This window comes from Nymphaea colorata, chromosome 7, assembly GCF_008831285.2.
Source record: "Nymphaea colorata isolate Beijing-Zhang1983 chromosome 7, ASM883128v2, whole genome shotgun sequence".
NCBI classification, from domain to species: Eukaryota; Viridiplantae; Streptophyta; class Magnoliopsida; order Nymphaeales; family Nymphaeaceae; genus Nymphaea; species Nymphaea colorata.
Genome location: NC_045144.1, coordinates 4,382,518 through 4,408,970, shown reverse-complemented (window position 1 = coordinate 4,408,970; position 26,453 = coordinate 4,382,518). Strand labels below are relative to the sequence as shown.

At 38.0% G+C, this 26,453-nt stretch overlaps 3 protein-coding genes across 7 annotated transcripts; all 3 read right to left on the bottom strand.

Moving 5' to 3' along the window:
- Nucleotides 1–1,354: 1,354 nt before the first annotated feature.
- On the bottom strand, nt 1,355–8,804 carry LOC116257456 (SUN domain-containing protein 4-like). 4 transcript variants are annotated; one of them, XR_007573848.1, is made up of 6 exons: nt 8,391–8,804; nt 5,216–5,403; nt 3,479–4,959; nt 3,301–3,386; nt 1,935–2,246; nt 1,355–1,458 (listed from the first exon to the last, which is right to left on the bottom strand). XR_007573848.1 is itself a non-coding variant. In XM_050078777.1 (5 exons), the coding sequence occupies exons 2-5, from the start codon at nt 5,376–5,378 to the stop codon at nt 2,018–2,020; spliced, it is 1,959 nt and encodes a 652-aa protein (XP_049934734.1). In that variant the 5' UTR covers nt 5,379–5,403; nt 5,478–5,770; the 3' UTR covers nt 1,913–2,017. The 4 variants fall into 4 exon arrangements, 1 of the variants encoding a protein (XP_049934734.1); XR_007573849.1 differs by lacking the exon at nt 8,391–8,804 and adding an exon at nt 5,796–6,096; XR_007573847.1 differs by lacking the exon at nt 8,391–8,804 and adding an exon at nt 5,478–5,770 and having other exon boundaries at nt 1,356–1,458.
- Nucleotides 8,805–11,592: 2,788 nt separating this feature from the next.
- On the bottom strand, nt 11,593–15,936 carry LOC116257458 (probable serine/threonine-protein kinase PBL26). Of its 2 annotated transcripts, none has more exons than XM_031634231.2 (5): nt 15,741–15,936; nt 14,548–14,747; nt 14,256–14,445; nt 13,017–13,408; nt 11,593–12,356 (listed from the first exon to the last, which is right to left on the bottom strand). In XM_031634231.2, exons 2-5 carry the CDS (start codon nt 14,617–14,619, stop codon nt 11,997–11,999), a joined length of 1,014 nt encoding a protein of 337 aa, XP_031490091.1. In that variant the 5' UTR covers nt 14,620–14,747; nt 15,741–15,936; the 3' UTR covers nt 11,593–11,996. The 2 variants fall into 2 exon arrangements, with proteins under 2 accessions (XP_031490091.1, XP_031490090.1); XM_031634230.2 differs by lacking the exon at nt 15,741–15,936 and adding an exon at nt 15,097–15,734.
- A 1,758-nt stretch (nt 15,937–17,694) lies between these two features.
- LOC116257460 (probable ATP synthase 24 kDa subunit, mitochondrial) lies at nt 17,695–24,321 on the bottom strand. Its single transcript, XM_031634234.2, has 7 exons — nt 24,187–24,321; nt 22,884–22,986; nt 21,960–22,104; nt 21,201–21,311; nt 20,830–20,976; nt 18,269–18,391; nt 17,695–17,913 (listed from the first exon to the last, which is right to left on the bottom strand). Exons 1-7 carry the CDS (start codon nt 24,223–24,225, stop codon nt 17,850–17,852), a joined length of 732 nt encoding a protein of 243 aa, XP_031490094.1. The 5' UTR covers nt 24,226–24,321; the 3' UTR covers nt 17,695–17,849.
- Between the last annotated feature and the right edge of the window lie 2,132 nt (nt 24,322–26,453).

Below are 26,453 nucleotides of genomic sequence, written 5' to 3'. Positions count from 1 at the left end.
ACAACCAATAAGAGGCCTTGTAATGGGCCACTCCAACAGTGACTCCAAGAGTGCGTAACAAAAAAATATCATCACGCATGCTTCTGAACCGGATTCCCAATTTATCGAGGATTGCGTCTATAAAGCAGAGTTCTCCTTTTAAACGTTAGTTCTGCAATTTCTCCTCCATTTCATAACAGGCTCTCATATGGGTGATGGCGGTACGTCCTACTGTGCAATAAATTTACAGGTTGAATATATTTAGTATTGGCATGATTTTGATGATGTATTAAATTTACAGGTAAAATCGATTTGATATTGGCATGATTTCGATGATGTATTAAATTTACAGGTAAAATCGATTTGATATTGGCATGATTTCAATATTTATCTAGGAGGAAGTTACCATTTCGGCTGACGACAGGGAATGGAGTTTTTATATGACATTATACATCAAACCTACTTCATAGTGTTTATCCTTCTGGTGGATATAACAAGGGCATTCAAAAACGATTGCGTATGCGACAATATCTGTTTAGTGAAAAGAACTGAGATTTTCGTTTTGGGGCCAAAAGGCCTGAATTAACTTTTACTAACGTGAAAAAGCCTAAAATTGTGAGAATGAAATATAGTAATAAAGAATAATCTTTGAAAAACAAATTGCAGCTAACTTTTTTTTTTTTTTTTGTAAGTTAAGAAATGTTCATTTTGAAACTCTTATTCCATGGTTTTCACGAAAAGGTGACTCTGAATACAATAAAACATAAACAATGGTTTATATAAAAGGAACACTTGGGCGAACATCATCATGTTTGCTTTGCAGACCGTTGGAAATGACAAAAGAAGAGAAATCTACATTGCATGAAAACAAAAAAGTCAAGCGCAACGCTAGTTTTGTTTGGCGACAACACTAGTGATTTAAACAAGGGACACAAAACGCAGGAAGATTCCTCCGAGGGTTGCTGGATTCAGACTTCAATGTCCTAACAACTAGAGCATTGGGATCTTGGGTATACCCCTGGGTCATCACTGGGATCCAAGGATTAGGTACAATGACATTAGATGCACAGCTTTGAAGTTCATCTTCAAGGTTGAAACTCTACTCTACTCGTAATGTAGAACTTGCAATTTCACTTTGGAATGAGCTTGCTTGGAGGGGTGGAGATAGATCGAGTACCTAATTACGAATCAGATTTCAAATCTTTTTAGTTGGATCTGGTAAAGAAGTTTAGGTCCTATTACTTATTGGGTTCACATATACTATGCAGTTTCATGGATGAATTTAAATCTCAGTCCAATATCTAGCTGAAATCCGATGTGAAATCGAGCCGATTACGCGTAAAAATCAATTCTTACGCCAGCAAGAATTTAATTCAGTTGTGAAAAATAGATTCTGACTTCAAATCCAAATCCAATTACACAGGTCCAACCACCGGATTCGCAGGCGGTGGATCCAACTCGAGTCCAAGCCGTTATAACCTACAAAATTTCAATGCATGTGTCATATTTTCTACTCTTATTATACGAGTAAAAAAAATATTAATGTATCTGAATAAACGTTTCCAAGAGTGAATTTTCCAAGTTAGAAATCTTCCATACCGGAAGTGAAAATTTCTTTTTGTAATTCCTCATCACAGGAACTGTTTTTTTTTTTCCCTTCTTTCTAGTCACAGTGCTCAGGAAGCGGAGTGGAAACCTTAGAACTTGATCCAGAGGTTTCAGCTTAGCACCCTTCACAACCCCATCTTATGATCTTATCATCAAACGATCGATTCCAAAAATGTAACCGCAGTTATGTTGGCATGTTGCATTTAATCTCCTATAGGCCTTAACTTCAATGAAATTTCAGTTTCAAGAACAGAAAATGCACTAGTTCGTGATGACAGAGTAACCTTGTTAGAACAGATTGGTCGGAATCAAGAACGAAGAGATCTAAAAGAAGCATATTTACTTACTCCAAAATTTAGCTCCTTCGGGGCCACAGCTTGCTCAGATGACTGTGTACAGTGCCGCCGAAAGTATATTTTCTGACATGCAACTACACCAAGATGACAGAGATTACAAAAGAAGACAAGAAAATCAAAATCCATGGTGTGCTCAAAGTACAGCAGTGGTTGGCAGACTCTCGTGTCCTACAAAAACTTGCCAGAAGGCCTACAGATACCTTGAGGAGGGTTAAGACTCCACATACAAAACTAAACAGAAGAATGACAAAACTTCTATTTTCCAAGTTGGCAAGGTCAGTTTGGTGTCTCCCTATCTCCAATCTGCAGGGAGAAAAGCAGAAAGGGTAAGAATTGGAAAGAGAGATGCACTGCAAACAACAACATGAATTCTGCCATTTCTCAGCCAACAGACAATAGTTAACCAACTCAACCAAAGAGAATATCCTGCTATTCTGATTAAGGGTAGAAATAGCTAAACTCATGAATGGATGCTTGTGCAGCTAGAAAAATTGATCACAAAGAAACAATAGAGACTCTAGGGGCATCACATAACTTGCCATTCCCTTTCCATACATGACCTACTTAGGTGATAGATTCGGAAGGAATTTGCTATTTGTTTTCAACTTTTTTGTACAAAAAAATAAATAACGACCAGAGACTGACAATGATAAAAGCAAATTGTTCAGTGGGAATCAATAGTTTAATGCATCTCTCCATACAAATGTATATCTTTCCACTAATGACTGCTTTCTGGCTTTCACTAAGAAATAGATATACAGCATTTTTCCTTTTTTTGAATAGAAACTAGCCGTCCACACAAGACTCAACGTGCAAACATCAATTCGGAAACATGATCCAGGTTTCAGGTACTTGAGTAAGCCTTTCTTCAGAAACCATCCTTCAAGATCAGGAAGTACTGAACCAGAATATTAAAGGACTAACACTTAATGGTATCTTAGCATGTGAAGTATCCAAAAAGAAACGGGGTTGCTGCTGAAAAACCACCTATTCGGTTGATACCAACAAACATGCTGAAATTTATGCAAAAAATGTCTATAGCAAGCACTATATGCTACATGGACAAGCTAAGCATGTGATGTGAGCCCGAGGTCCGCATCAGCATGTGCCATCAGACAAAAGGAATCAAATGCTTATAACAGGACTGTACTGCATGCACATGCCAACAATGATCTTGCACGAATCTTTGAAAGGGAAATAGACAGAGAAGTCTCTAGCACAGCTATTCAAGCTACACCAAGTCAATAAATAGAAAGTGAATAAACATACAACTAATTTCACAAATATGTAGCCTGACAAAAAGTACAAGAACTGAGTAAAATGTTAAAAAAAGAAGGGTCAGGATTAGGACCCAAACCTTAGGAATTCATTATCAAGAACTAACTTATTCATCTGAAGCTCCAGAGAAGATTTCCACATTTTGAGCTCATTGACATCTTTAGCCTGGAAAAAAAAGGGTTTTAAGAGAACCATAAAGGGAAATTATACTTTGAATCCCACATTTTGGTAATCAAAAGGTCAAGAATTGCACATACAATGACATCATTGTTGTCTAGAAGCTTGCCTATCGTTGCTTTGATATGCTGCACTACCAAGGCTTTATTGGATAATTCCTCATCAAAATCCTTGAGAATGTTTCCATATCTGGAATTTAGCTCTTCAATATATCTTTCTAAAACAGAAAAATTCAAATCCAGGGATCTGACTTTCTGCATTAGAATCTTAAGGACAGTATCTCCAGGCATCCTTCCACCATTCTTTGGTCTTAATTCAGCTACCGGCTCAGGTGCACTGCCTTTTGAAAAATCATATTTGGTGTCTTGCCTGGACTCATAATCAAACACTCCTTGAGATGAACTCAACAGATTAGAAAAAGGATCCACCCTGTCTAGAAGTCCATCAAGCTCCTCTTTACCTTCCAATCTGGTATTCCCCTGACTAGATGCATGGTGTACTAGCTGTTCCTCCAATTTTATTCCCTTATCTTCAAAAGGCATCAAATCTTCCAGCATCTTTTCGATAGCATCCACCCCATACACTTCAATGACGCTCAGAGTACAGTAGAACTCCGAACCATAATGGGTGAGCAAATTTAGTTTCAAGTACCGAGCCCATTTTGGTTCCTGAAGAACAAATCTTTGTGCATGCTTCACATTTTCAGCACGGAACTTACCCAGGTAGGTCCAGCTCTCTGCGGGATAAACCAAACTACTAAGCAGTTCAAAATCTTTCAATTTTGAAGAATAACGTTCGAAATTTGCTATTTCTATTGTGTCAACCAAGGTCTCCTCAGAGAGTTCAACAACGACAAACTTTTGCTCTGTGGAACATGGGTTCCTAAGGTATTTATCCCTGTCTTTGTCTAAGATGTTGGAGGCACCTTTGGCTTCTTTATTATACTCCAAAACCTTAGCTCCCTTCGATGCAGCAGCATAATTGAACTCCTTACCACCAGGCTCCAGCCTGTGGATGATTCCCCCAGGCTGACCTCTCCCAGATCTGATCTTGGAACTAGTGGCTTTAGTTCTGAATTCATCCAGATGAAGTTCTGTAGCACGGAACAACCTCTCATTCTTTTGAGCTCCCTGTTTTACATTCTCGGGCCCATATTTAGATTCTGGTGCAAAATGTGTAACTTCTTCAGTTTGTCCATTTGTAGCAGTCACAAGAGAGTTTGTTTCTTCAACCATTTCTCCCAGTGCAATCCCCGTTTGATTAGAAACCCATTCAGCGTTGCAGGAATCTGCCACCAGCGACCCTGAACTGTGCCCCATACTTGAATTTAATGTATTTGCATCTTCTTGGACATAACTAGAAGAAAATCCCCATTTGGCAGAGGAGGAATCTGCGATCAAGAATTCCAACCTATCTGAAGTAACAGTCTTCGTAACTTCGTGACCAAAGGCATCAACCTGTAATGACAATGCCATTCTATCTAGTTTGACCGAACTAAGAAATAGTGAAGCCTGGGTAAACATGGAACCATTCTGCTTGGACGCAGAATCATCTTCTACTTCTGCACAAACAACAAAAAGCAACAATAATAGATAAGCAAAGCATCGTCATGATTATCATAAAAAAAGAAACAAAAATAAGGGGAGAAAGATTTGAAGCTGAAGAGAAATTCATAAAGAACCGGTTCAAGGATCAAATAACAACATCTATAAAGCATGATGATCTATACCTCACATCAACTCAAGGACATACAAGATCATGGTTGATGATCAAGGATCAAAAAATTACTAATGCACAAGAGGTGTCTACAATCTTACCCCTGTATCCGTTACCCCTGCCTATCCAGGAGCTGAGAAGAAATATGAAACCCCACAAAAGGAGAACCACGGATAGAGAGAGTCTGAACAATCTCTTTCTCTGCAGAATGATTTTCTGCAGGGCCTTTCTTCTCTCGAGAAGAGCTCTGCGTGATCGCTGCATCTCACCTCATCGAACCATATTGCAGCTACAAGAACAAGAACAAAGAACGTGAGCATAGGCCCTTTTCTTCTAAACCATGTTTGCCTTCAATTGTAATACCTGTAACCGACGCTTTGCGCTAACTTCAGTTTTAGAATAAAAGTTGGAAGAGTTCAATTCTTCTTTTTTCAGTTTCCGGACGAGACAGAATTGAATGGAAAAAAAGGAAAAAGGAAAAAACAAAACAGAACATGAACTGTATAGTCTTTTGTATAATGGATGAAATCGTGAAGACCACTATCTATCAGAATCAATCACACACAGCCAACTAAGCAGGATTTTGAATTGAGCCGTCCAGAAAACAATGGTGGGACAGCGTCGAGAGTTGTATTGTTTCCTCCGCATTTAAGAGCAAAAGAGAACTGAAATATGAGTCACCTTAGGCGAGAAAGATGCTCCCCAGAAATGACGGAGGAGGGGAGGCTCCACACAAGCGCAAACGAGACCCACAAGTTATAGAGAGGAAATAGAGGAAGCCGAGAGTCCGCTGAAGGATCGGACAAAAAGTTAAACCGCAAATAGCGCAAAAAGAATGTGACGAGGAGTCGAAAACTCGAAAGCGAAACAGGCAAACTCGTCCAAGAACTCTCTAAGATGGGATCCGAGAAATCCCAAAGAAGAAACAGGTGTCCCAACAGTTGGAAATCCTTCCACTGCCCACATAGCAACTTGCACCAAGCCACCGACAGCAAAGATTAAAAATGGAAAAAAATGAACAGTTTGCCACTGAAAACCTTTTCAAATTCTTCATTTTCTTATTCTTCTCTTCCAATAAAGGGGTTCTTATTCGAAAAGACAAACTCAAACACTTGGAAAAACACCATGCTCAAACACTTACCGTGCTCTTTGAAATAGAAGCTGTGAAATTTGTGATCAGATTTTAGAAGCTCGTCATAAGAAAAAAAAAAGAGAATTTAAACTATTTTTCTTTTCATTTAATTATGTGAACATTGTGAATCAGCCTCATATGACAAGAGTATATATTTCTTGGCCTTCTGGCAAACATACATACGTCTGTTCTTATCAATTCAACGTCATTCGATAGAGAAGTCCATGCTTGACAAGTTTTCAGTACAAAAAAATAAAAAAATATTAATTTTGTTGGGTAAATAATTTTTTAATAAGATGTATAAGATTATGTAAACCAAGTGATCCTTCTTACATATTCACAACTATGGAGTGGAGGCCTTTATAGAATTCAAGGAAAAAATGGGACAACCAAAGAAAAGGTTTTTCTTGTTTCAAAATTTCGCTGCCGTTTCCTCCTGTAGAGAAAGCTGTACCAGGAACAGACGAGGACTGGGTTCGTCTGAATCGCGGGACCCAGAAGACCCACTTCTACCTACCTGCCCCGGACCCACTTCCCACTTTAAATCCTCCGAGGCGCCGGGCCTGGGTCGGGTTAAGATTCATAGATCTGATTCGGTATGCTGTTGCTGATATGTTAAAAATTCACGGTTCATCAAATTAAGGATTTTAAATGAAACTTACATTTGAAATTCTTAGTTTACTTTTTTACGTTGACAAAAAGACAAATTTAAAATCAAAGAAAAAAAGGTATGATCCTAAATCCATGGATATCAAATCCCGATGATTTAAAATAAGGGGACAAACAAATGCTCTTAGGCGCTGTTAAAATGCCTCAAAGTTTTAATTTAAACGTATTGCATTTAAAATTTGATGTCTAATCATTGAAGATATAAACTATATGTTAGTTCACATCTGGGCACGTGAGACCCTAGACTATGTCTTAGGCAAATTGCTATATAATGATGTGGACTTTGTTTTTCTTTAAACATGAGCTATCTTATACTTTTACAGATGGATCGATACTTTCACAAGAAACCAAAAAAAAAAAAAAGTCACATTCTTTGAATGAAACATGCATTTGGAGCTCTTAAATAAAAACGACGTGAACGTAAAAACATTTAGGTCAATTAGATTAACGTGGCTTGGAAGAGAAATGATGTCTACATGGTTCAATATTATAAAAATAAGCCTGAATCGATCAATTTAAAAATTAATTGGATCCATTGGGGATACACAGGTTCAATGCGTTACATGCTGTTCATTTTTTTAATTTTTTTAAAATGCCTTGAAAATTTTCTCCCAAATTTTCAAATTTTTGTATAATTTTCATTTATTTTTTAATAAACGCATTCTCATTTGTTTGCCAATGCACAACACCAAATGTAAAGTAAAATGAAACTTTACTCAACACCAAAGAAACTGGCATGAACAAAAAGCAAATCTGATAAGGTCTGCACTTAACGCCAAAGCAATCAATCTGGTTATGCTTTGCAGAGAGTAGCAAGGCCCGATCAATAACACGTAGATCTTAGGTCTACGACTACTACCCCCACAAAATCATGCTTTTTGCACAGAAGGAAAATATCTATCGAGTTTCGAAGGATATGATCAGATTTTGTGTGATGTATACGCCTGTTTCTGTTATGGCTTCAAAAGTGGATTGTATCTTTCGCTGTTATTCATTCCAGTAGAACCAGGGACTCAGAAGAAGACGATGGCCATGAACACACGCAGCAAATGCAGACTTCTAGCAATGCAGTCAATCTCTAGAAAACAAGAATCTGACGAAGAAAGGATGAGAAAAACAGTATGAAGATGGTGAAATTTCTGCATGACAAATTCAAACCTCTCTCTCTTTCTGGATCGTCTGCATCACTCGAACAAAGTAGATAGCATTGAACCATCTTAGCATTTTCGAATTGATTACTTGCGCTATTAAAAAGCAAACAAACACATGATGATCAGGAGGTCCGACTTGTTTTTCACTCAGTTTTCAGATGCAAGAAATTTGATAGACATGAATTAACTACACGATCTGGAAGACGGAATCGCAAATCTTTTTGTGTGAAATAGAAGCGGGTATTTCACCCCGAAATCACGAGAAGGAAGCTGAATGAGTGAAGACTCAAGAAAGAGAAAGAGGAAGAGGTTTCCGTAAAGCACCTTAGAGTAAGGGGATTCGTTGGCGAATCCAATCTGGCCGGATTTCTCGCCGGAAAGCGCCGAAAACGACGGAAGCCGCTATCGATCCGATCGGTTGAAACAAAGACAGCAAGAGAGAGAGAGTCGTCGACGACGGCCACCACCGATTTCAATAAGTAAACCTGCCTGCCCTTTTTCTTCCTGTTCGTGATTCAAATCTTCGCTAATAAAGTAGCTTTTCGATTGAAAACCATTTTTTTGAGCAGTGAAAAAACTGCTAATTGGGGGCGAAAGATCTGGCCACCCTGCGTCTAAAACTGCTCCAAATTCGAATTTACGATGTCACCTCCGCCGCATAGAATTATGAAGCATGAGGTTACCTTGATCTTGACAGCGCACTAGATCTGCCCTGATTAAGGCATCCTCCAACTGTTCCCTTCCTCAGAAGATCCTCATCACTTGGTCATTGACAATATTTCATGATCAACTGATGTATGGAATCTGATATTTGAGAAGCAAAGTTGTTAGATCTATTATTTGCTCTTTGAATTTTGAATATATTGTTAAAACTCGTATATATAACGATCGTTTATACTAATTATGAGTTGTCCGATTAATTTCACTTGCAATCTGCAAGGTGAATATATTATATATAAGGTTTTAGTTTAAGAAAAGAATAGCAAATTAAACATTTTTTTCTCCAGGAAAGTAGCTTTACGAGTGAAAGTTCTTGAATCATCGATTAAGTTGATCTCACAAAACTCATAAGCAGAGTATCCTCGAAAATGCTTTGTGAGCTCCAACAGTAACAGTTGGAAGTAGTGATTGCATGGCTCTCGAGACTCTTTGCTAGTCAATGGAAACTAAGCTAAGGTTGTGTTTGATGGTCTTGAATTGAAGCGGCATAAAAAAGTGTCTTTTGTGAAGATCTCGGTAGTATGAATTTTAAATCCATGCTACTTGTTAAAAACTATGGATTTAAAGTTGCATGCCTTTGGCTCATGCGAGAAGTGATGTTCATGCCAATTTATTTTGAATAGGTGAGAAAGACTTCATGGCAAATAATAATAATAATAAAAGAAAATCACTGTGGTATTATCAAATAGTATAACTTTTTGGAAATCCAAAGAAGCAGATTTGCTAGCAGATTTCTAAGTACATAAACAATCTCAATTCTATGTGTTTGAATTTTGAAAAGAAACGGAAGAATATGATTTCTCAAGCATAACTAATCTTTTTTTTTAATTGTAAAATTAAGTTGCATTTAACGGTTCTCTCCAGTTTTCAACGGATTAGGAAGGTTCCAAGGAATGCAGTTGTACTTAAAGGTGGCCGTCATGGGCTTTTGGTTATGTTTAATATATTTTTATCTACAAATTTCAAATTTATATATTAAATATAAATATTTTACTTATTTTTTTATTTAAAGTTCGGTCGGGTCGGCCCAGCCCAAGACCGGTAAACGATACTGTATGGATTGGTTTACTTACCATAAAAAGTTACTTGGTTCAGTTGCATCAAACTTAGGAATAAAGAACAGTCGTACCGGCAAATGTCTTGGAAGTGTTTAATTCAGTTCTCCATTTTAAACAGTTTGATGGACACCGTTTGCTAAAATTGATCTTTCTTAATCGGATTGGGACTTGGACGTCTGAAACGGAATCTTAATCTGATAGAGGTAGTTCAGAACCTTACATGTAATAAGGTCGAGTCCTTACCAATTCTAGGACGAGGATTTGGGTCCAGACGCCATGACCGTGCACATATTGAGTCCTATTCCAACAGATTTAAGTTCAATTCTTTTACTATCCATCATTGATCAGCCAAATATATTTCAAAAATTAATTCAAAAAATAAATGGAAGGATATATATAAAAAAAGTAAAAAGTAAAAAAAAAAATCTTGAAGCATGTTGAAATTAGTTAAAAGTTGATACATGTCACCTCTCACTCGGACAGTGGAGGATTTTCCTCATGGCCACCCCAAAGATTAAATTTTCGAGAGAAAAAAAGTCAGCTCATTGGGGTTTAACCATTTTTCTTGAAATATTTTTCCCTCACAGAAGTATGGGAGAAATTACATCAATTGATTCACCTTTTCCCAAACGCATCTTCGAAATAATGGATGTTCTAATAAGATAATGATGATGAAGATGACGACAATAATAGTTATAATGGCGATGACGAATAAACCTTATTTTAAGAGGAAGGAGGCAACGGGTGGAATCTTTCCAACAAAACTAATGCCTCAATACGTATCTAATACCTCAGTGCTTGTCTGTTTCCATCATATATTATAAGGCATCAAACTTTTTGAATTTAAATATGTAAGCTGCAACATAAAAATGAATAGCTTCCCAAGCTTCTGTTCTTAATTGAATTTGATTAGATAGACAAGGAGAGCTAGAATTCCCGATGTTCCAAGTAGAAAGGCATCCGCAAATAGAACTATCTTTATGAGTTGAATGGAGGCACACCAGCTATCTCGGTGGTAATGCTGAACTGAAGAGAGCTGATCATGCACATCAAAATGATACTAGTATAGGAATGTTGACCAATATGATTCGACATATTCAATTCGGATATTCTTCAATTTGATTTGAGATCGGAAAAAGAAAATAAAACAATCTCATCATCTCTTCTTCGAAAAATGAAAGCATGTTCATCATCTCTTCTTACACCTCACAGTCTTTCGTCGTTGAATCAATTGGACATAATGCCACAATATTGTAACAAAATAAGGGACTATATATGTATGTATATATATATATATATATATATAAGGTCTTCTCATAGAGATTTCGATAAATGCCTGCTAGGAGATAGGCTCCCGACCTTCATTGAACAAAAATTGAAAGTATGTTCAACCTTCTCACAAGGCTTCATATTGAATCATTCCAATACTAAAATGGTAAAACATTGTGTATCGGAGTGTTACAGGGTGTGTAATCAAAAGCCACAGCAGATTCAGCTTAGCAGATGACAACCAAAGTTGATTTTCATCTAGAAGGTGTGGAAGGAAAACAAATTCTTTGTTGTTTGGCAAGATACTTTTGGCAAACTGAGTAGTTCTTTAAAAGTTTGATAGATACTTGGAAATTACTATATGCCAATGACTCAAATGTGTAACAATTTAGATAAGTGTATTACTCAGAACAGCAAAGCAACTGTATTACTCTAACAGGCATAAGATATTACCTTCCGTCCTTCAGTGTGCAAGTGGCTACAGTAACTATCAATATTACCATTAGTATTATTTTTTGTTATTACACTACAACTGAGTCACAAAAAAACCAGGTCAGATAGTAATGAACATGAAGGGATAAACTTCGAATCTTGAAAAGAAAAAAGCAAAACAAGAACAGGATAACATGGAGACTTATTTCAAAAGGTATATTGTGCATGTGGGACGGAGGACAACAATAGAAGGCCGAGAAGATACACAATGTCTGCTACAAGCATAACAGAACGTGTGTACGATGTGATTTTCGGTTCCTGAAGTCCTGCTTCTGGTTGGCACTCCATCAATCAATGTTTGAAGGTTGAATGTTGATTACCATATACACAATATCTGAGAATGAGACTCAGGAAAGAAAGCCAATATTACCCACGACATTGTCACTGGCTTTTAAAATTCACTGCCGTCAGTTGATGACCTTCTGCTTCCTTGTGAAGAACCACACTCTATGGCCTCAGCTCCCGCTGACTCCTGTCCCCTTGCACTTCCTTCATCATCTCTCCTCATTTCTTGTGCAGGTAATGAATGAACTACAGGAGTATCTATACCACCAGTCCCATCAGTGGGCATGGAAAGAAAACTAAGAGCAGTGACGACATCGGAGATAAAAGGGCGAGTTGTAGCCTCCTCTTGAAGGCACATGGCAGCAACAGCAACTGCTTGTTTCAAAGCATTTGCTGGGTATTTTCCTTGCATCATTGGGTCGGCCAGCTCAGGGATCCTCTTTTGATCCCGAAAAATTGGTTGTGCCTACATAATGCACAAGTGGAGAAGCCAATGAGCATTCCAGTGACAACTTGCAAGTAAAAAAGTAATGGGATTTGTTTCTTACCCTAATTATCCACATAAAGTTAAACATACACCAGCAGTGGTAAAAGATCAGAAAAGTAGCATTTCCAAGAACAAGAAAGAACAAGGAAAATGTCCACAGGCTAGTCCATAAAGCATTCATGATGAGATTCATGCTCAGGGAGATGCTAAGAGCCAGTCGATGGAGAATGAACAGCACATCCTGTTCCAATCCAAGCACGCCTTTTTGGCTTTCCTTGAGTGCAAGTGAGAGCCAAGGCATCCGTTATTTGCATGAGTGGGCCCTACCACAAAGGAACACTCATATCTGTTCTGCCTGTGTTGGAAGCATACAAATGAACTCCAAGCAATCAAAGGAGCATAAGCCAGAGTAAATGCAGTTCAGGGTTCTGGTTATACCAAAGGTACTGCAGAGATATGACCAAATTGCCAAGAAACTTTGCAAAATCCCCATACCAAAATCAGGAAAAAAAGTTCAATAAGTATTTCAAGAGTTCAACAACTGGCAAAAGATTTGATCATTAGCCATGAGAAAGAAAGGAATGTAATAAGCTCAACAGTAAACTTGCTACAACATGCACATTTATTTGGTGTACATACCCAAGAAACCAAATTCTGTTCATCTGCATGCCTGGTGGTATCAACGGCCCTTCTTCCTGTAATGAGCTCCAACAGAACAACTCCAAAACTGTAGATATCAGATTTGACGGTTAGCTGACCTGTTCTAGCATATTCAGGTGCACAATATCCATAAGTTCCCATAACTCGTGAGGATACATGTGCCTTATCTCCAACAGGACCAAGTTTAGCGAGTCCAAAGTCGGAAAGTTTTGGGTTGAACTCTTCATCTAGCAAAATATTAGAGGATTTCAGATCCCGATATATAACAGGTGGGTTGGCCTTGTCATGCAAGTATTCTAATCCTTTAGCAGCTCCAGCAGCTATATTCATTCTAGTGTACCAGTTTAAAGGTGCTTGATCAGGCTCCAAATCTGCAAGGACATCAAACACTTGTTATGTTTGTAGATCACGACAGTCATGATAGTTCTAAAATATTTTGTATCACGTCTAAGTTAGAATTGTAATGCATTTTAAACTTATATGCATTAACAAAAGAAAGTAGATCAGAGGATCTACCAATCCAACAGACAAATTAACACTTGATAACCTTTCTTCTTCCCAGAAAAGTCATTGCCACACCTGATCTTCGCATCATGTTATGTTGACCATACAAGTACAATGCTATGGCGCTTTATTCTCCACGACAAAGATCAATAACCGTCTCCTTTTCTTGTGGTGGGCACCACATAACAAGAGGCACATAGTTCTGTCTAAGCCCGATGGCAACAACTCAGACCATGCAGCATGGCAGCTTTGTACTAGATCAAGCTTAAACGCAACAGATTCAAGCTACCTCGTGAACTACCATGGTGGATATCCCACCTCAACAGTCCACAAAGTAATGTTGCCTCTGGTACATGTCAACGTACCAACACCTATGCTCCATGTAGATTTCCAGACTTTAGGTCCTTGTTCATGAATTAAGTTGTACCATGACCTTGGGCACAAAAATAGGTGTAATATACTCTCAACCATCTATAGTTTTTTTTAATTTTCTAAGATGATTATTTCATTTTTTGGATTTAAAGGACAGTTTTGTTGTTCTCACTGTTTTGTCTAAGATTCCAATGTCGAACTGCACAAGCATGGGGATGACATCTTTCAAGTAGCTGAATGCCTCAAACAGAAGATGAATCATCAGGGAATTGGTAAGATACATATTTCGCCTAACCAGCATTGGAAGGAAAGCTCGTTGAACCTGCCAGAAAAGAACATTACCAAGAAGATGATCCTCGAGTGATCCCATTGGCAAAAATTCATACACCAAAAGCCTTTGGTCGCCATCTGCACAATATCCAATCAAGTTGACCAGATTTGGGTGGTGAAGTTGGCTAAGCATCAAGACCTCGACAAGGAATTCTTTGTTTCCCTGTAGCCCATTTCTGTCAAGCTGTTTGACAGCCACAACCTGAGCAAGTGAATTCAAATCAGTGCATTTGCAAAAGGTTCAGGAGTAATGCAAGACCAACTATAATGAAAACTTTTGCATCATTGCATGGGACCTTGTTACCTGGCCACTGGCTTCAAGTTCTCCTTTGTAAACTCTGCCAAAGCCCCCTTCTCCTATCAGACATTCAGGCATAAAATTATTGGTTGCAGCAGCTAATTCACGGAATGTGAAGGTCTGAGCTTCGATATTTCCGTTAGAAACTTGATTATCGACCTCCTCCTTGCTGTTAGGTGAGGTTTTCGGCTTGTGATTTTCTGAGACTGACAAAAAAGAAAAAAAAATTGAACCGCGTGAACATTTTACGCATACAGTGAAGTATTACATGCTCAGTTTCTCAAGCACATAAAAAGTAAATCTCTAAAGAAAATTTCTTGGAAATTTGGATTAAAAGATTTTCATTGCCTGCCTCTTTTGTGCTTCATATATCTACGTAATGTGAATTTCGCTTATTCCATTAAACAAACAGGACATCTTGAAATGCTCAGGTTCAGTTAAATAAGAAAATATTTTGCCTTGCCGAATACTTTTAACGTCATTGTTTCCTTGCATATTTCGACGAGTTGGACCTTCCGAGTGAAAGCCTAAAAAGGGAAAGGGTGGCTGGCCTACCAGATGCTGTGGTCTGAGATTGAGATGTCGTGGAACCTTCTGTCCAGCTTTCAGACCTCTTGGGTGCTTTCCTATCGGACATAAAACAAGGAAAGCAGCTCATTTCTGCAAATCCTTGTTCTAATGCCCCTTTTCGCGCCTCTCTCTATGTCGCTTTCGCAATGCCCAACACCGAAAGCGAGAAGCTTAAGCCGAGAAAGTAACCAGGAATGTTGAAATGGGAAGGCAATACATTGTATGTGCGCGATCTCACATATGCAATATCCGCATGAAAACAAATTGGCCCTCACGTGGGGAGGTGAGAATTAGGCCAAGGGTTCCAAAGCCAGAGAAGGAACCAAGGAAGGTCACGTCGAGAGTGGAAAGAAAAAGGAGAGGAGGAACAGGATGAGGGGAGGAAGAGGCGCGGAAGCCACGGGATTGGGCGCAGGGAGAGGAAGATGGACATCTTGAAAGGTGGAAAGGGAAAGGCGTGGAATTCCAAATTTAGTGGGGATAAGGTTTGAAGGATCCTTGGGCTTCCAGGCTACGAGGGGAAGAAGGGAGGGAGGGCAGTTGGAGGGCTCTGCTAAATTTAGCAGCAAGCGAGTCTGAAACAATGAAAAGATCAGATCAAAACATGCAAAGGGCGGTGATTGACTTACCTACTATGCTCTCTCTCTCTCTCTCTCTCTCTCTCTGTCTGTGACGGATGGTCGCCTAAATTTAGTGGAAATAAGAAGAAGGTTGAGAATCAAACGACACGAGGATCCACCAGAACGGTGAGAGAGAAACACGACTAACGGCAGAATCGGCCAGCAGGATCCATTGGTGTCGCCTTTTATAGAGGAGCATTACATACATGGAGGCATAAGGCTACTGGATTTTTATGAGTCAATTTTCTGTACCACTTGTTTCTTTAAGATTTTGTTTTGTTATGATAATATATGTTACGTTGGGCAGTTATGTACCATAAGATTTTTCATCATAATAAAGTTCATGGTACTAGAAGATTGTATGTCCGAAATGCTATATTTATCTTTTGGATCAGTAGATTCCGAGAAACATGTACATGTAATCCAAGGGAAATTGGAATAAGTCGGCTATCTCTGGTTATCTTTTATTTTCTGTCATTAAAATCAGCACAACCGTCGGTAAAACCCGTGGTCCAGCAATTGTATCGCCACAAATGCATCTTTTGCAATGATTTTATTAATACAAAATAAAAAATAATCATCCGGCCACCGAAGTAGGCGACTGATTTGAATTCTTCTGCAATCTAATTACCAGAAAGCAAAAAAAATGAAAACTAATGAATATTCTTTCACAGCCGTAGATATTTTATACGTGGCGAGTTTAATCCAGTCATTTTTGTGTAATCTATCATTTTAAATATGATCTCAAGATGAATTTAGTATGAAGGACATATCCTGTCATTTTTAAATCCATTCCCTTCTCTTAGTCATGTAAAAACATGCCCATTTCATATAGCATAAAAAGTTGACGGTAAAAATTCGAAAGTTCTAGTATTAACTTGAACTGAAGTACTGACAAGTACACAAACATATTGAGATCAAATTAAAACCATAGTGTGCAATTTGGGCTGTTCGGTTTTGTTGTTGTCTTAGCTTTGTCTGTTCTGCATTGTATGTGCGTTTTTCCCCGTTTTCTATTCTGCGAGTACATTCCATGACATCTTATCACCCAATTTTTAATTAATTTCCCCGTTTATCGGCCGTCTCTTTCTATGTATGCGTATCTGTTGTTTCACCAAATGCTTGCGTGGAATTGGAGAACACAATACAAGAAAGTTGAAGGTCAATATCTCAATACACACAGGACTGCACGCCATACTTGGGGTGGCACTCTTCTTTAGCCCGGCTTGCCTGTCACGAGGGGGGAAAAGGGTGGGTGGGCATCCAAGTATGGGCGACGCCGGCAAGTGCAGCACCGGGAGATCTGCTTAATCACATTGCGTCAGTGCACAACTAATGGCAAGCAACCTTTTGCATCTTTTACTCTCGGAGGTCAATCATGTCGGCCTCTCTCTCTCTCTCTCTCTCTATTTTAAACATCCATAAAACCTATCCATTAAATCTTGGTTGGATTCCATCCATTGCAATTCCAGGTATCCTCCTCATAGTCTAGAAACCAATGCACTGGCAGAGTGAATGTTTGGGTGAAAACAACGACCACCTACAAGATTCTAATTCGAGGAAACCTACCGTCTACACAGATCCAATCTTGAGAATCTATCTGCAAGAAGACCAAATTATTGGCAGCTGAAGCATGCCATTCACAAACCGCAACAGAGGATGTTAACAAGTGAAAGTAAAATGAAACTCAAGAGTGAAGCGATCACCAGCTTTCTGCTTCCAGATGTATCACCGAAAATTTTCAATGGTTCTTAATGCTCAAAGATGTCTGAACCAACAAAATGACACAATGTTTCTCTCGGTTTAGGGTTTTTTTTCTTTAAACTATCTAGGTAGTTAACTAAGAAAGACGTTTCTTGTAGTCATGAGTTCACCATCATTGAAGTAATGGTAAAGAAATTGCAGAATGAATACATGCATATGGAAGCAAGTCTCGGCCAAAACCATCAGAAATCGCCTCCCAAAAAAAAAAACAGAAAATCATTCTTTTTAAAACAAAAAGTACCAGAAAAATCTCCGGTTGGATTTATTGAAAAACGAAACTTGCATGCAGCACTTCTCAAGCTGCATTAAGGACAAGATTAGAAAGATTAAAAGTCAATTGGCTATAATCAGGGTTCATATAAAGTTTCGAATGTCCAGTGACTTGACATTAACCATCTCTTCTTCTTTGAACTCCTCCCTGTAGGCAAAAGAGGGATCAAACAAAGGTCACGAGAACATAAAGAAACCGTATCATTAAATACAGTCACTACAAGTTAGGCAATTACAAGAACTCAACTAAAGAGAAAATACAATCTAATTTATTAGTTCCTGTTCAATAATTAAAGATACAGGTCGATTAGTGATTAAGTAACTTGACTCGATGTATGAATGCCTAAGGCAACCTCTAAAGAGTCTAAACTCCCACAACTTACACTGAAACTAGGAAAGCATATATCATGTTGTGGTGAACCTAAAATAAGAGTGTTGAATGAAATTGCTAGGAGAGTAGCAAATCTTTTCACATGCATAAAAGTAGCAGAAGCCATGCGTACCTTTTCCTCTGCGTTTCCATTGCTTCAAAAGCATCCTTCTTTAGCTCCTCCAATTGTGCCTTGGCTATTTTAAGTTCCAACTGCTCTTCATATTTAGGTAAATTCTCCTTTCGTATGCCAAGCCTAATTAATAAACAATTAACATGCACAGCAGGCCACAACACCGTAAGGCAAGCACATTTTGCAGCTGTCTTTTACTCAGATAACAGCTAGATAAAAGTATCACAGCATAGAGGATGGTCAGCCTTTTTGTAGCATGAAAACACAAAAGCCAGAGGTCCAGAATCAATAAATGCTTAATACAAAAGGAAATCACACTCCCGAAAAAGTATTTAATTCAGAAGATGGTTTTCCAGGTCTTAGATGCATCCGGTCCAGGATGCATCCACTTAGTGACTAGCAGCATATTCTGACAACCAACCCATTTTAACAAGTATGAAAACTTTATATCACCTTCCTAAAGAGGTTTGAGCCACCAAGAAAGGCAGTTGATGCCCGTGAAAGTTTCAAACACCTTCCGGAGAACCTTTTACTAATGAAAGACAAAACCTCAAAAAAATAATAAGAAAGGATGAGGGCCTTAATCATATTGAACTGATTTTGCTTTCTTGTTTGACAGTTGACATGGACTCATTTGTTTTATGATCTTCCAAGGACTATTATTTATTGCCCTAAGGTTTCCTATTCTCATAATCTTTTGACATTGATACCAAAATAGTTACTACTTTTGATTACCATTCTCATCAATCCCTGGGAAAGATTATTAAGAAAATATTATTTTTTTATTACTGTATTTGTTCTACTTACCAATTTTATTTTTTTCCAGGAGTTTCTAGTTAATGTTCGATGATAATATCATTAAGCATGTTCAAGCAATATTTTTCATGAAATTAAATATGAACACAATGAAAAAGTATCATGTCTTCTCACACCCCAATGCTTGCACCTGCTTGCTTCATCAAGTCTCATACAGCACCATATAACTTCTGATGCCGCTGGAGCAAAGTAAAAATTACGAACATAGTTTTGCATAGATATGCATGCATACATGTTCATGCATGCCCGTCTGCATGGTTTTGAAGCATGAACTCACGTATTGGCCAATTAAGAACAAGTAGACAAGCAACCCACTTGCTCAAGCAGTGGTCAAAAGACAATGTGTCCCTGTACATGTCAGTTGTGGATTTACTACCTCAGCATTCTGAACCACAAGATGTTCAAGTAATCCATTTCCCCCCCTTATTAGAACAGCTAATACCTCAGACAGAATGCATGAAAGGAAGTCTTATCAATGGAAAAAAGGGGCAGGTGACAATTGTTGAGACAAGTTTGAGAGAGAAGTGAAAAGACCGATTCATTAACCCTAATCCAACATTAATATGGATTAGCAGGCGGCAATCAAATTATATACTCAGTCCACACAATAAAATAAAAATAATAAAGAGGACTTCACATAATAACACTTAACCCCACAACACCTAAACAATTTATCAAAAAAGGGTCTCATGGGATTAACTCTCAACAACAATAATTCACTAAGATAAATTTTACAGAGGATCATCAACCAGAGATCAAATCCAACTGCAAAAACAAGTCTCGAGGGAAAGCTTGCACCTCTTGGTACATGTTTACAGCATGCATAAGGTAAAAAGCCATTTGAAATAAGAACACTTTAAAGAAAAGAAGTTCCCAACATGGTAGGTCCAACTCCAACCCTATTTTTCACAAAAAAATTGGACAAATTATTTAAAGTGTGGTCATATCCTTGTTGCATAAGTATGCTTTTCAGCTTCCAAAGGAAAGTGTGTCCTTAGGCCACTTGTTAATTTGATACACTCCCTTACAATGCTCTGACGTTTGAACCCTTTTCTATAGCACATTGCCAGGGGAGTGGTCATTGAAGATGCAGAAAGTACTTTACAACCAATTTCCACAAGACAGATTTTGGCCATATGTCCAACATTTCAATCCTAAGAGTAATCAAACCAGTGATGGGGGCAAGTAACCAACCAGATACAGCTAAGAAGACATTCATCATCCAGCTAAGAAGGTGTAGAGACTCTAGACAGATATATTAGTCTGGACTTAAATGGAACCAACTTCTTGATTGCCACATGTTCAACACCTTACCATTTACGCCTAACCAGCTCCCATGAAGAAGGAAATGAGAAAAGAAAAAAGGAACCAAATTCTTGAGAAACTTCCACAAGGAGCACCAGCAACAAATTTGTGTATTTTCAATATTTGCATATAACCATCCAGTAGGGGAAGATACCATGAAATACTTAAGACTTGGGGATTAAATTTTGATAACATAGATTATTATTTCACAAATTAGCTTACAATTTACATAATTTTGAACAATATGACCAGGTAAACATTTTTCTTGCTTATATGACACTCTAGTCACTACTTTCGTCTTATCATTTATGTTATTGGATTATCATGACTACCGTCTAAAAAAATTTCCTCCATGAATGACATGAAAATTTCCATAAACCAAAAAAGAAAAAGGCAGAAAGGGGAATCAACGGAGTCCATTTCACGTTATGTGAACTTACTTCTGGTTTATCTTATCAAATTCTGCTAATAGAAGAGCCATTCCTTTCTTGTCAGACCTCAAAAGTGGCTTCTTAATTTCTTTCTCAACTTTGTCTAATGCTTCCATCATCATAGTTTCTGCACCAAGGTCATCAGTGAGACCTCTCCTGAAGAAAAATATCCCTCCATTAGCCTCAAACAAACAGTATAATGATCTGAAAACGATATTGTGCCATGTTGCATAGTCAAATGACTCAATATTCATATTGTGCCATGTTGCAAATATTTTCAAGTCAAATGTTGGCATAATAGAAGCAGTTGATATCTTATTTCAGCCATTTTCCAAACAAGGTTGTCGAGGAGAAAGTATAGAAAAGAAAAGGTTACATACTTCACCCGTATCTCCTTCAGTGTTAACAAATATGTTCTGGCATCTGGGATACCCTGTGTCCTTGTCTGAATTGTGTAATTTATTCTTTGGGATTCTGAAAATAGGTCCGCCCTGACAGCAGAAAATTTTTCAAAAGTTAATATAAACAAAAGCAAAAAATTGGAATACCAGTATCCAACCAATATCAGCTAAAAAATCTCTTGGACAACAGAATGTTCACCAATTATCTACATCTGTGGCACCCCGCAAATGTTTTACATATTGCCACAATATAACATTCTTTTACTCAGATAGAAGGATGCTAACACTTAAAACAAAGAGTGGGAATCAAATCATTAGTCTATCATGGTTTAGGCACCTAAATTGTTTTCCATCTGGTTCAACCACAACTTGTCCTGAACAAACCAGAAATCAAATAGCATAATCAGCTCTCATTGGATCAGCTTTGGTCCATGTAAAACATATATCCTTGTTGGATCACATTGCATTATTATTAGCCCTCCACCTAGCTCAGTCATAACTCATAACCATCGCAAGCTTGATATGATCTATCTTGCTCACAGGCCAGAACTCTGTTTCATATCCTTAGAAGAAAAGAAGTATCTGCCACTGAAACAAAAGTACCAGTGTGTAAAAAAATCAGGTAGACATAATACACACATGATATAAGGACTTCCTTGATTGAAATAAGCAAGAATTGATGAGAAAAATAAGGACCTCCTAGCTTGAAATGAGAAATGAGAAAGAGGTGACACTTACTTCTCCCGTACAGTCTTCATAACCTTCGCATATTGCTCTACTGCAGCAGGATCATCAGGATCAATGGTTATCTTTTCTTTGCGGAGAACTCCCAGGGCTGTCTCAAACTTCTTCTTCACCTCGAAGAAGATGCCCTTCAACATCTCTTTAAGAATATGCAATATTTTAAATACATTATAAGAATGACAACCAAAATTGCTTACAGGAATTGAACATGCCAACAACGTAGCTCGACATGATATGACAAGACAACAGTGAACAGGCTAAAATTTACTAATCATCAAGAGTAACAAGTATCAAGTTGCACACATGAATGACATCACATCTGGATCACAGGAAACAATCTCAACACGGTAAATTCCAGGGAGAACTCATCCCATGCATCAGCTACTAAGTTCATGAGGAAAGAGAAACCCCAATATGTCAATACTAGCCAGCTAACAAGCTTTTGAAGGCTGTATAGCCAATTACTTTTATATGTTACATGCCGTAAGTTGCCAAATTCATTGCCCATGCCTCAGTTATTAAATTCATTAGGAAAGAGAAAGCCAATATGTCAATACAAGCCAGTTAACAAGCTCTTAAAGGCTGTATAGCCAAATACTTTTGTATGCAACATGCTTTTAGTGGCCAGATTCACTGGTGAACTTCAATAAAAGACCGTTAATAAGCAATTTCAGCATAATCATCCACCTAAAAATTATCTCGTTAGTTCATATGACTCCATGAATTGATTTTGTTGAAAACATCTGAAAAAATAATTGCAACAAGAAAACAAAAAATAAAAATTGTAACTGTCTTCAACAAAATTGCTTCAATGTGATGCAACTAAGAAACGAACAAGAAAAATGTAACAGGAAGAATTAGCAAGTAAACAGTTAAGGAATCAATGTATGAAATGTGCAGGATCAGGAAGCAGTTTACCATCGCCTTTCAGAACGGGTCGATCAGCTTGCTTGGAGAAGTGACGGACTGGTATAACACTCTCATGCTGCAACATCCTCTGTCCAGCACATGATGATGAAGCCTAAAACCAAAGGAATTGTCATTACCAAGAAATCAATCAGAGAAAACATAAGAGAGCCCACACAACCATCATTGCCAACCTAGGATTGGTGGATCTCAAGGATGGAAGGAGGACCTCGATAAGCAGTCCCTTTCTGCAGGCCGGTTTTTCTCATTTTCCATATGAATATCGACGGCAGAGTATGTGTAAGAATGAAACAATCGACCTAGAACCTAAACGGTAGGAGCTAGAAGCAGCAGCATGAAATTAAGATGCTAAAAAATCAGCCTTAACGACCAAGCAGGCAGGCATACCATACCATACCATTATAAGCTTTTATTGCACAAATATCTGATTCTCATGGAAACTGTAAAAACCACAACCATTAATCGCGTGCTTCTACATGACGGTTGCCCCTTTATTTCCTATTACCATTATCATGTAGATAGTTGTATGAAGTTGATATCAAGTTATGGCATACGAACTATCTATGCACTAATTTTCCGGAAAAGCAAGCAACCAACTTATCCCACTTATCTGAATGATAATCAACACGCGATGGACTGAGAAAATGTGGAGTTAACCAAGCTTTAAAAAGTAAAGAGGGCGCAAATTGTTTGACCCCGCGCAATGGGCAAACGCCAAACCAGAAGCCCTAACCCATGTTACCTTTATGCTCTTGTTCATAAAAATGGAAAAGGCTAAAAATTACATTCTCCAGTCTAGGAACATATGAAACTTCTTACCTTCCTACTCTTCTAGACAGGTGGAGTCCTGGCCTGGTAAAACTATCACCTATTCTCGCTTGCGTAAGTGAATGTGTGCGACGGATTAAACATTTGTGTTTGAACAGGCGTTTAGGAAATTAGAGGTTACAATTTTTTGGACTCGACCAGCCAAATCCCTAAGTTTCTGTCGATGCAATTCATCCATTTTGCAGCAATTCCTTCCCCCATATCAAGTGAACAAAAGGCAGTTCACCAATCGTTCTTCTCAAAGATTCACACCAAAAGCGTGTAGATTGAGAAGGAAAGCGATCCAAGTTGCATATAAACCCTAGGATTTCCCAATCGACGATCCAAAAAACGAGACAGAACAGACCGATGGATGGATGTTCGGATAGGAACCCTTAGAGACGGTCTCTTCGGAGACATCCGACGATAGAATTGGAACTTAGAGACAAATTATCAGGAAGAGGTAAGTGGGAGGGAAAACCAGTACCAATCTGGCTCGGTTCAGAAGCCGAGAGGCGTATGCCATTTCTGCTTTTCTCTTCTGCCTCTTCCCTCTTCTTCTTCTTCTTCACACCTTCCTCCTCCGAGTGAAAGTGAGCGAGGAGGGGCGACTCGTTGCAAATTAGCACGACTAGCTGTCTACGGATCGGGTTTATTTAACCGAGACCCGATACTTGACCCGTGCCCGGACGTCCCACGACTGTGAGTGGATCGGTTATCTTCAGGCCAGACCCAAAAAGTAAAAGGTCCAGACGCAGAGGCCTTATTATTAAATAAATAAATATCACATCTGATTGAATTCAGATTCAGTTATGAATAAATATCTAATTAAATTCAGACCTAGTGTTAAATACATATCCTATATATGATATGCATATGTTTTCAAAGGCGGTCATGGTTCAAATTTTATTGTACGTTTCAAAATCGAATTTGGATCTAAATCAAATAGTGAATTTGAATATCAGATACGGGTATAGTAGTATAGACTTTTCTTGGTTTGAATTCAAATATGAATATGTGAAATATCCGATAGATTGGATATGTTCAATTTCAAACACAAGTATCGTTGAAGTTTTTTTTTTTTTTTTTTCAAAAAACCTTGAATAAAATTGGAGAAAAAATGGAAACGCGGAAATTTGCAATACATTGACATCTCAATCTGGAAGGAGGTAATTCAGAACTCTGGTTTGGACTCTGTAGTTCTGGTTTGTGTTTGAGAAAATTAATACCATAGAATCGACCATGGATATGATAAAGTTGCTGGTCTTTCAGTTAAACCAAAAAATATATATAGATTAAAGTGGTATTGTACTCCACCTTGGGCTTTTCTTTTACAAACATCAAAATACAAACTTATAGGTTTAGAAAATCTTATGATTTTGAAATCTATGTGGATCAACAGACTTTGGATTCATATAAACTGATAGTATGATTGAGTAACTTACTTCATGATCCCGATCACCATAGATCCATGCAAACTCGAAAACCTAAGTGTAATATGACGCATGCAAAACTAAGTTTAAACATAGTTTAGCCCTGGTTTTTATAGTTTGGAGACGTGGACCTAAAAGATCTAAAATTCAATTAATTTTAAGAACAGGCCCAAAGTTACCAAATGATGCTTGATCCACATTTAAATTGGGTTGATCTAGGTCCAGTTTGAATTGACATCCGAGCTTAAGATGCAAAGTTCTCTTGATCTGAATTATGAAATCCATGATCCAAGGCCTTAGGAGATTCTTTTTCTGCATTATAAGTCCAAGGTTTGGGATTTGATCCAACATTTATATCCACTCTAGACTTAGATCTCAATTCAAATTGTAGGTTCATTTGTTCCAAAATCAAGATTTGATCTTGATTTATTATGAATTCTCATGCCCATGACTTAGTGGCATGGGGTAGACCTAGCTAAAGCTAAGCCAAAGTGAGTCTAGGCCCAAGCTTTTAGTGGGCTGAGTAGGGTCAGTAAGGTTAGATCTGGTTCAAGGACTTGGAATAGGTCTAAGTCAAAATGTAGTGGGTTCTCGGACCGGTCTGAGCTAGGTCCTAAAAGACTCAAATTGGCTTTAATCCTGGACTATGTATCAACAATGCTTGAGCTTAGTGCTTTAGAAAGCTGTTTTGAAATGAGTTTGGATTTGATAAAATGTGCATTTGGAAAGTCATGATTTGAAAGTGAATCCACACAAAGCCTAAGAGTTGAGGTAAGCTTTCGCATGTCAGAACTATTGTCACCTGGCATGCTATTAATAATCAAATCTTGCTCCTACATGGTCTTAGAACTAGGAGCATGATTTAAAAACAATGCATTTGATAGTCCTAATATACTATAATTGAAGAAGAGAAACTATATGCATGATGCGGAAGCGAAGGCAAAGAAATTATGAAATTGAAATAAAAACAAAGGTAGAAGAGATAGACATACTAGAATGAGGGTGAATACACTACTAAATCCGTTCAAAAATTGAAAACTATGGATGAATTGTAATTTGAAAATGAGAAAAACATGTTAGAGATAAAAAGGGACTCGATGACATTTTAAAGTCATGAATATAATCCCCACATTCTATTAAAATGAGAATACCATTTCTATTCAAAGGCATCAGCCAAACCAAGGTGCCTTGCCTTCAAATTTTCATTTTTTCCCCAACTCTTGGCCACAAGAGGGAAATCAAGACAGAAATCAGTGTTGTTAACTTGGAAAACATTGGCCCCACTGACATGATGCAGGGCAAATATGGCTTATATTCCTTT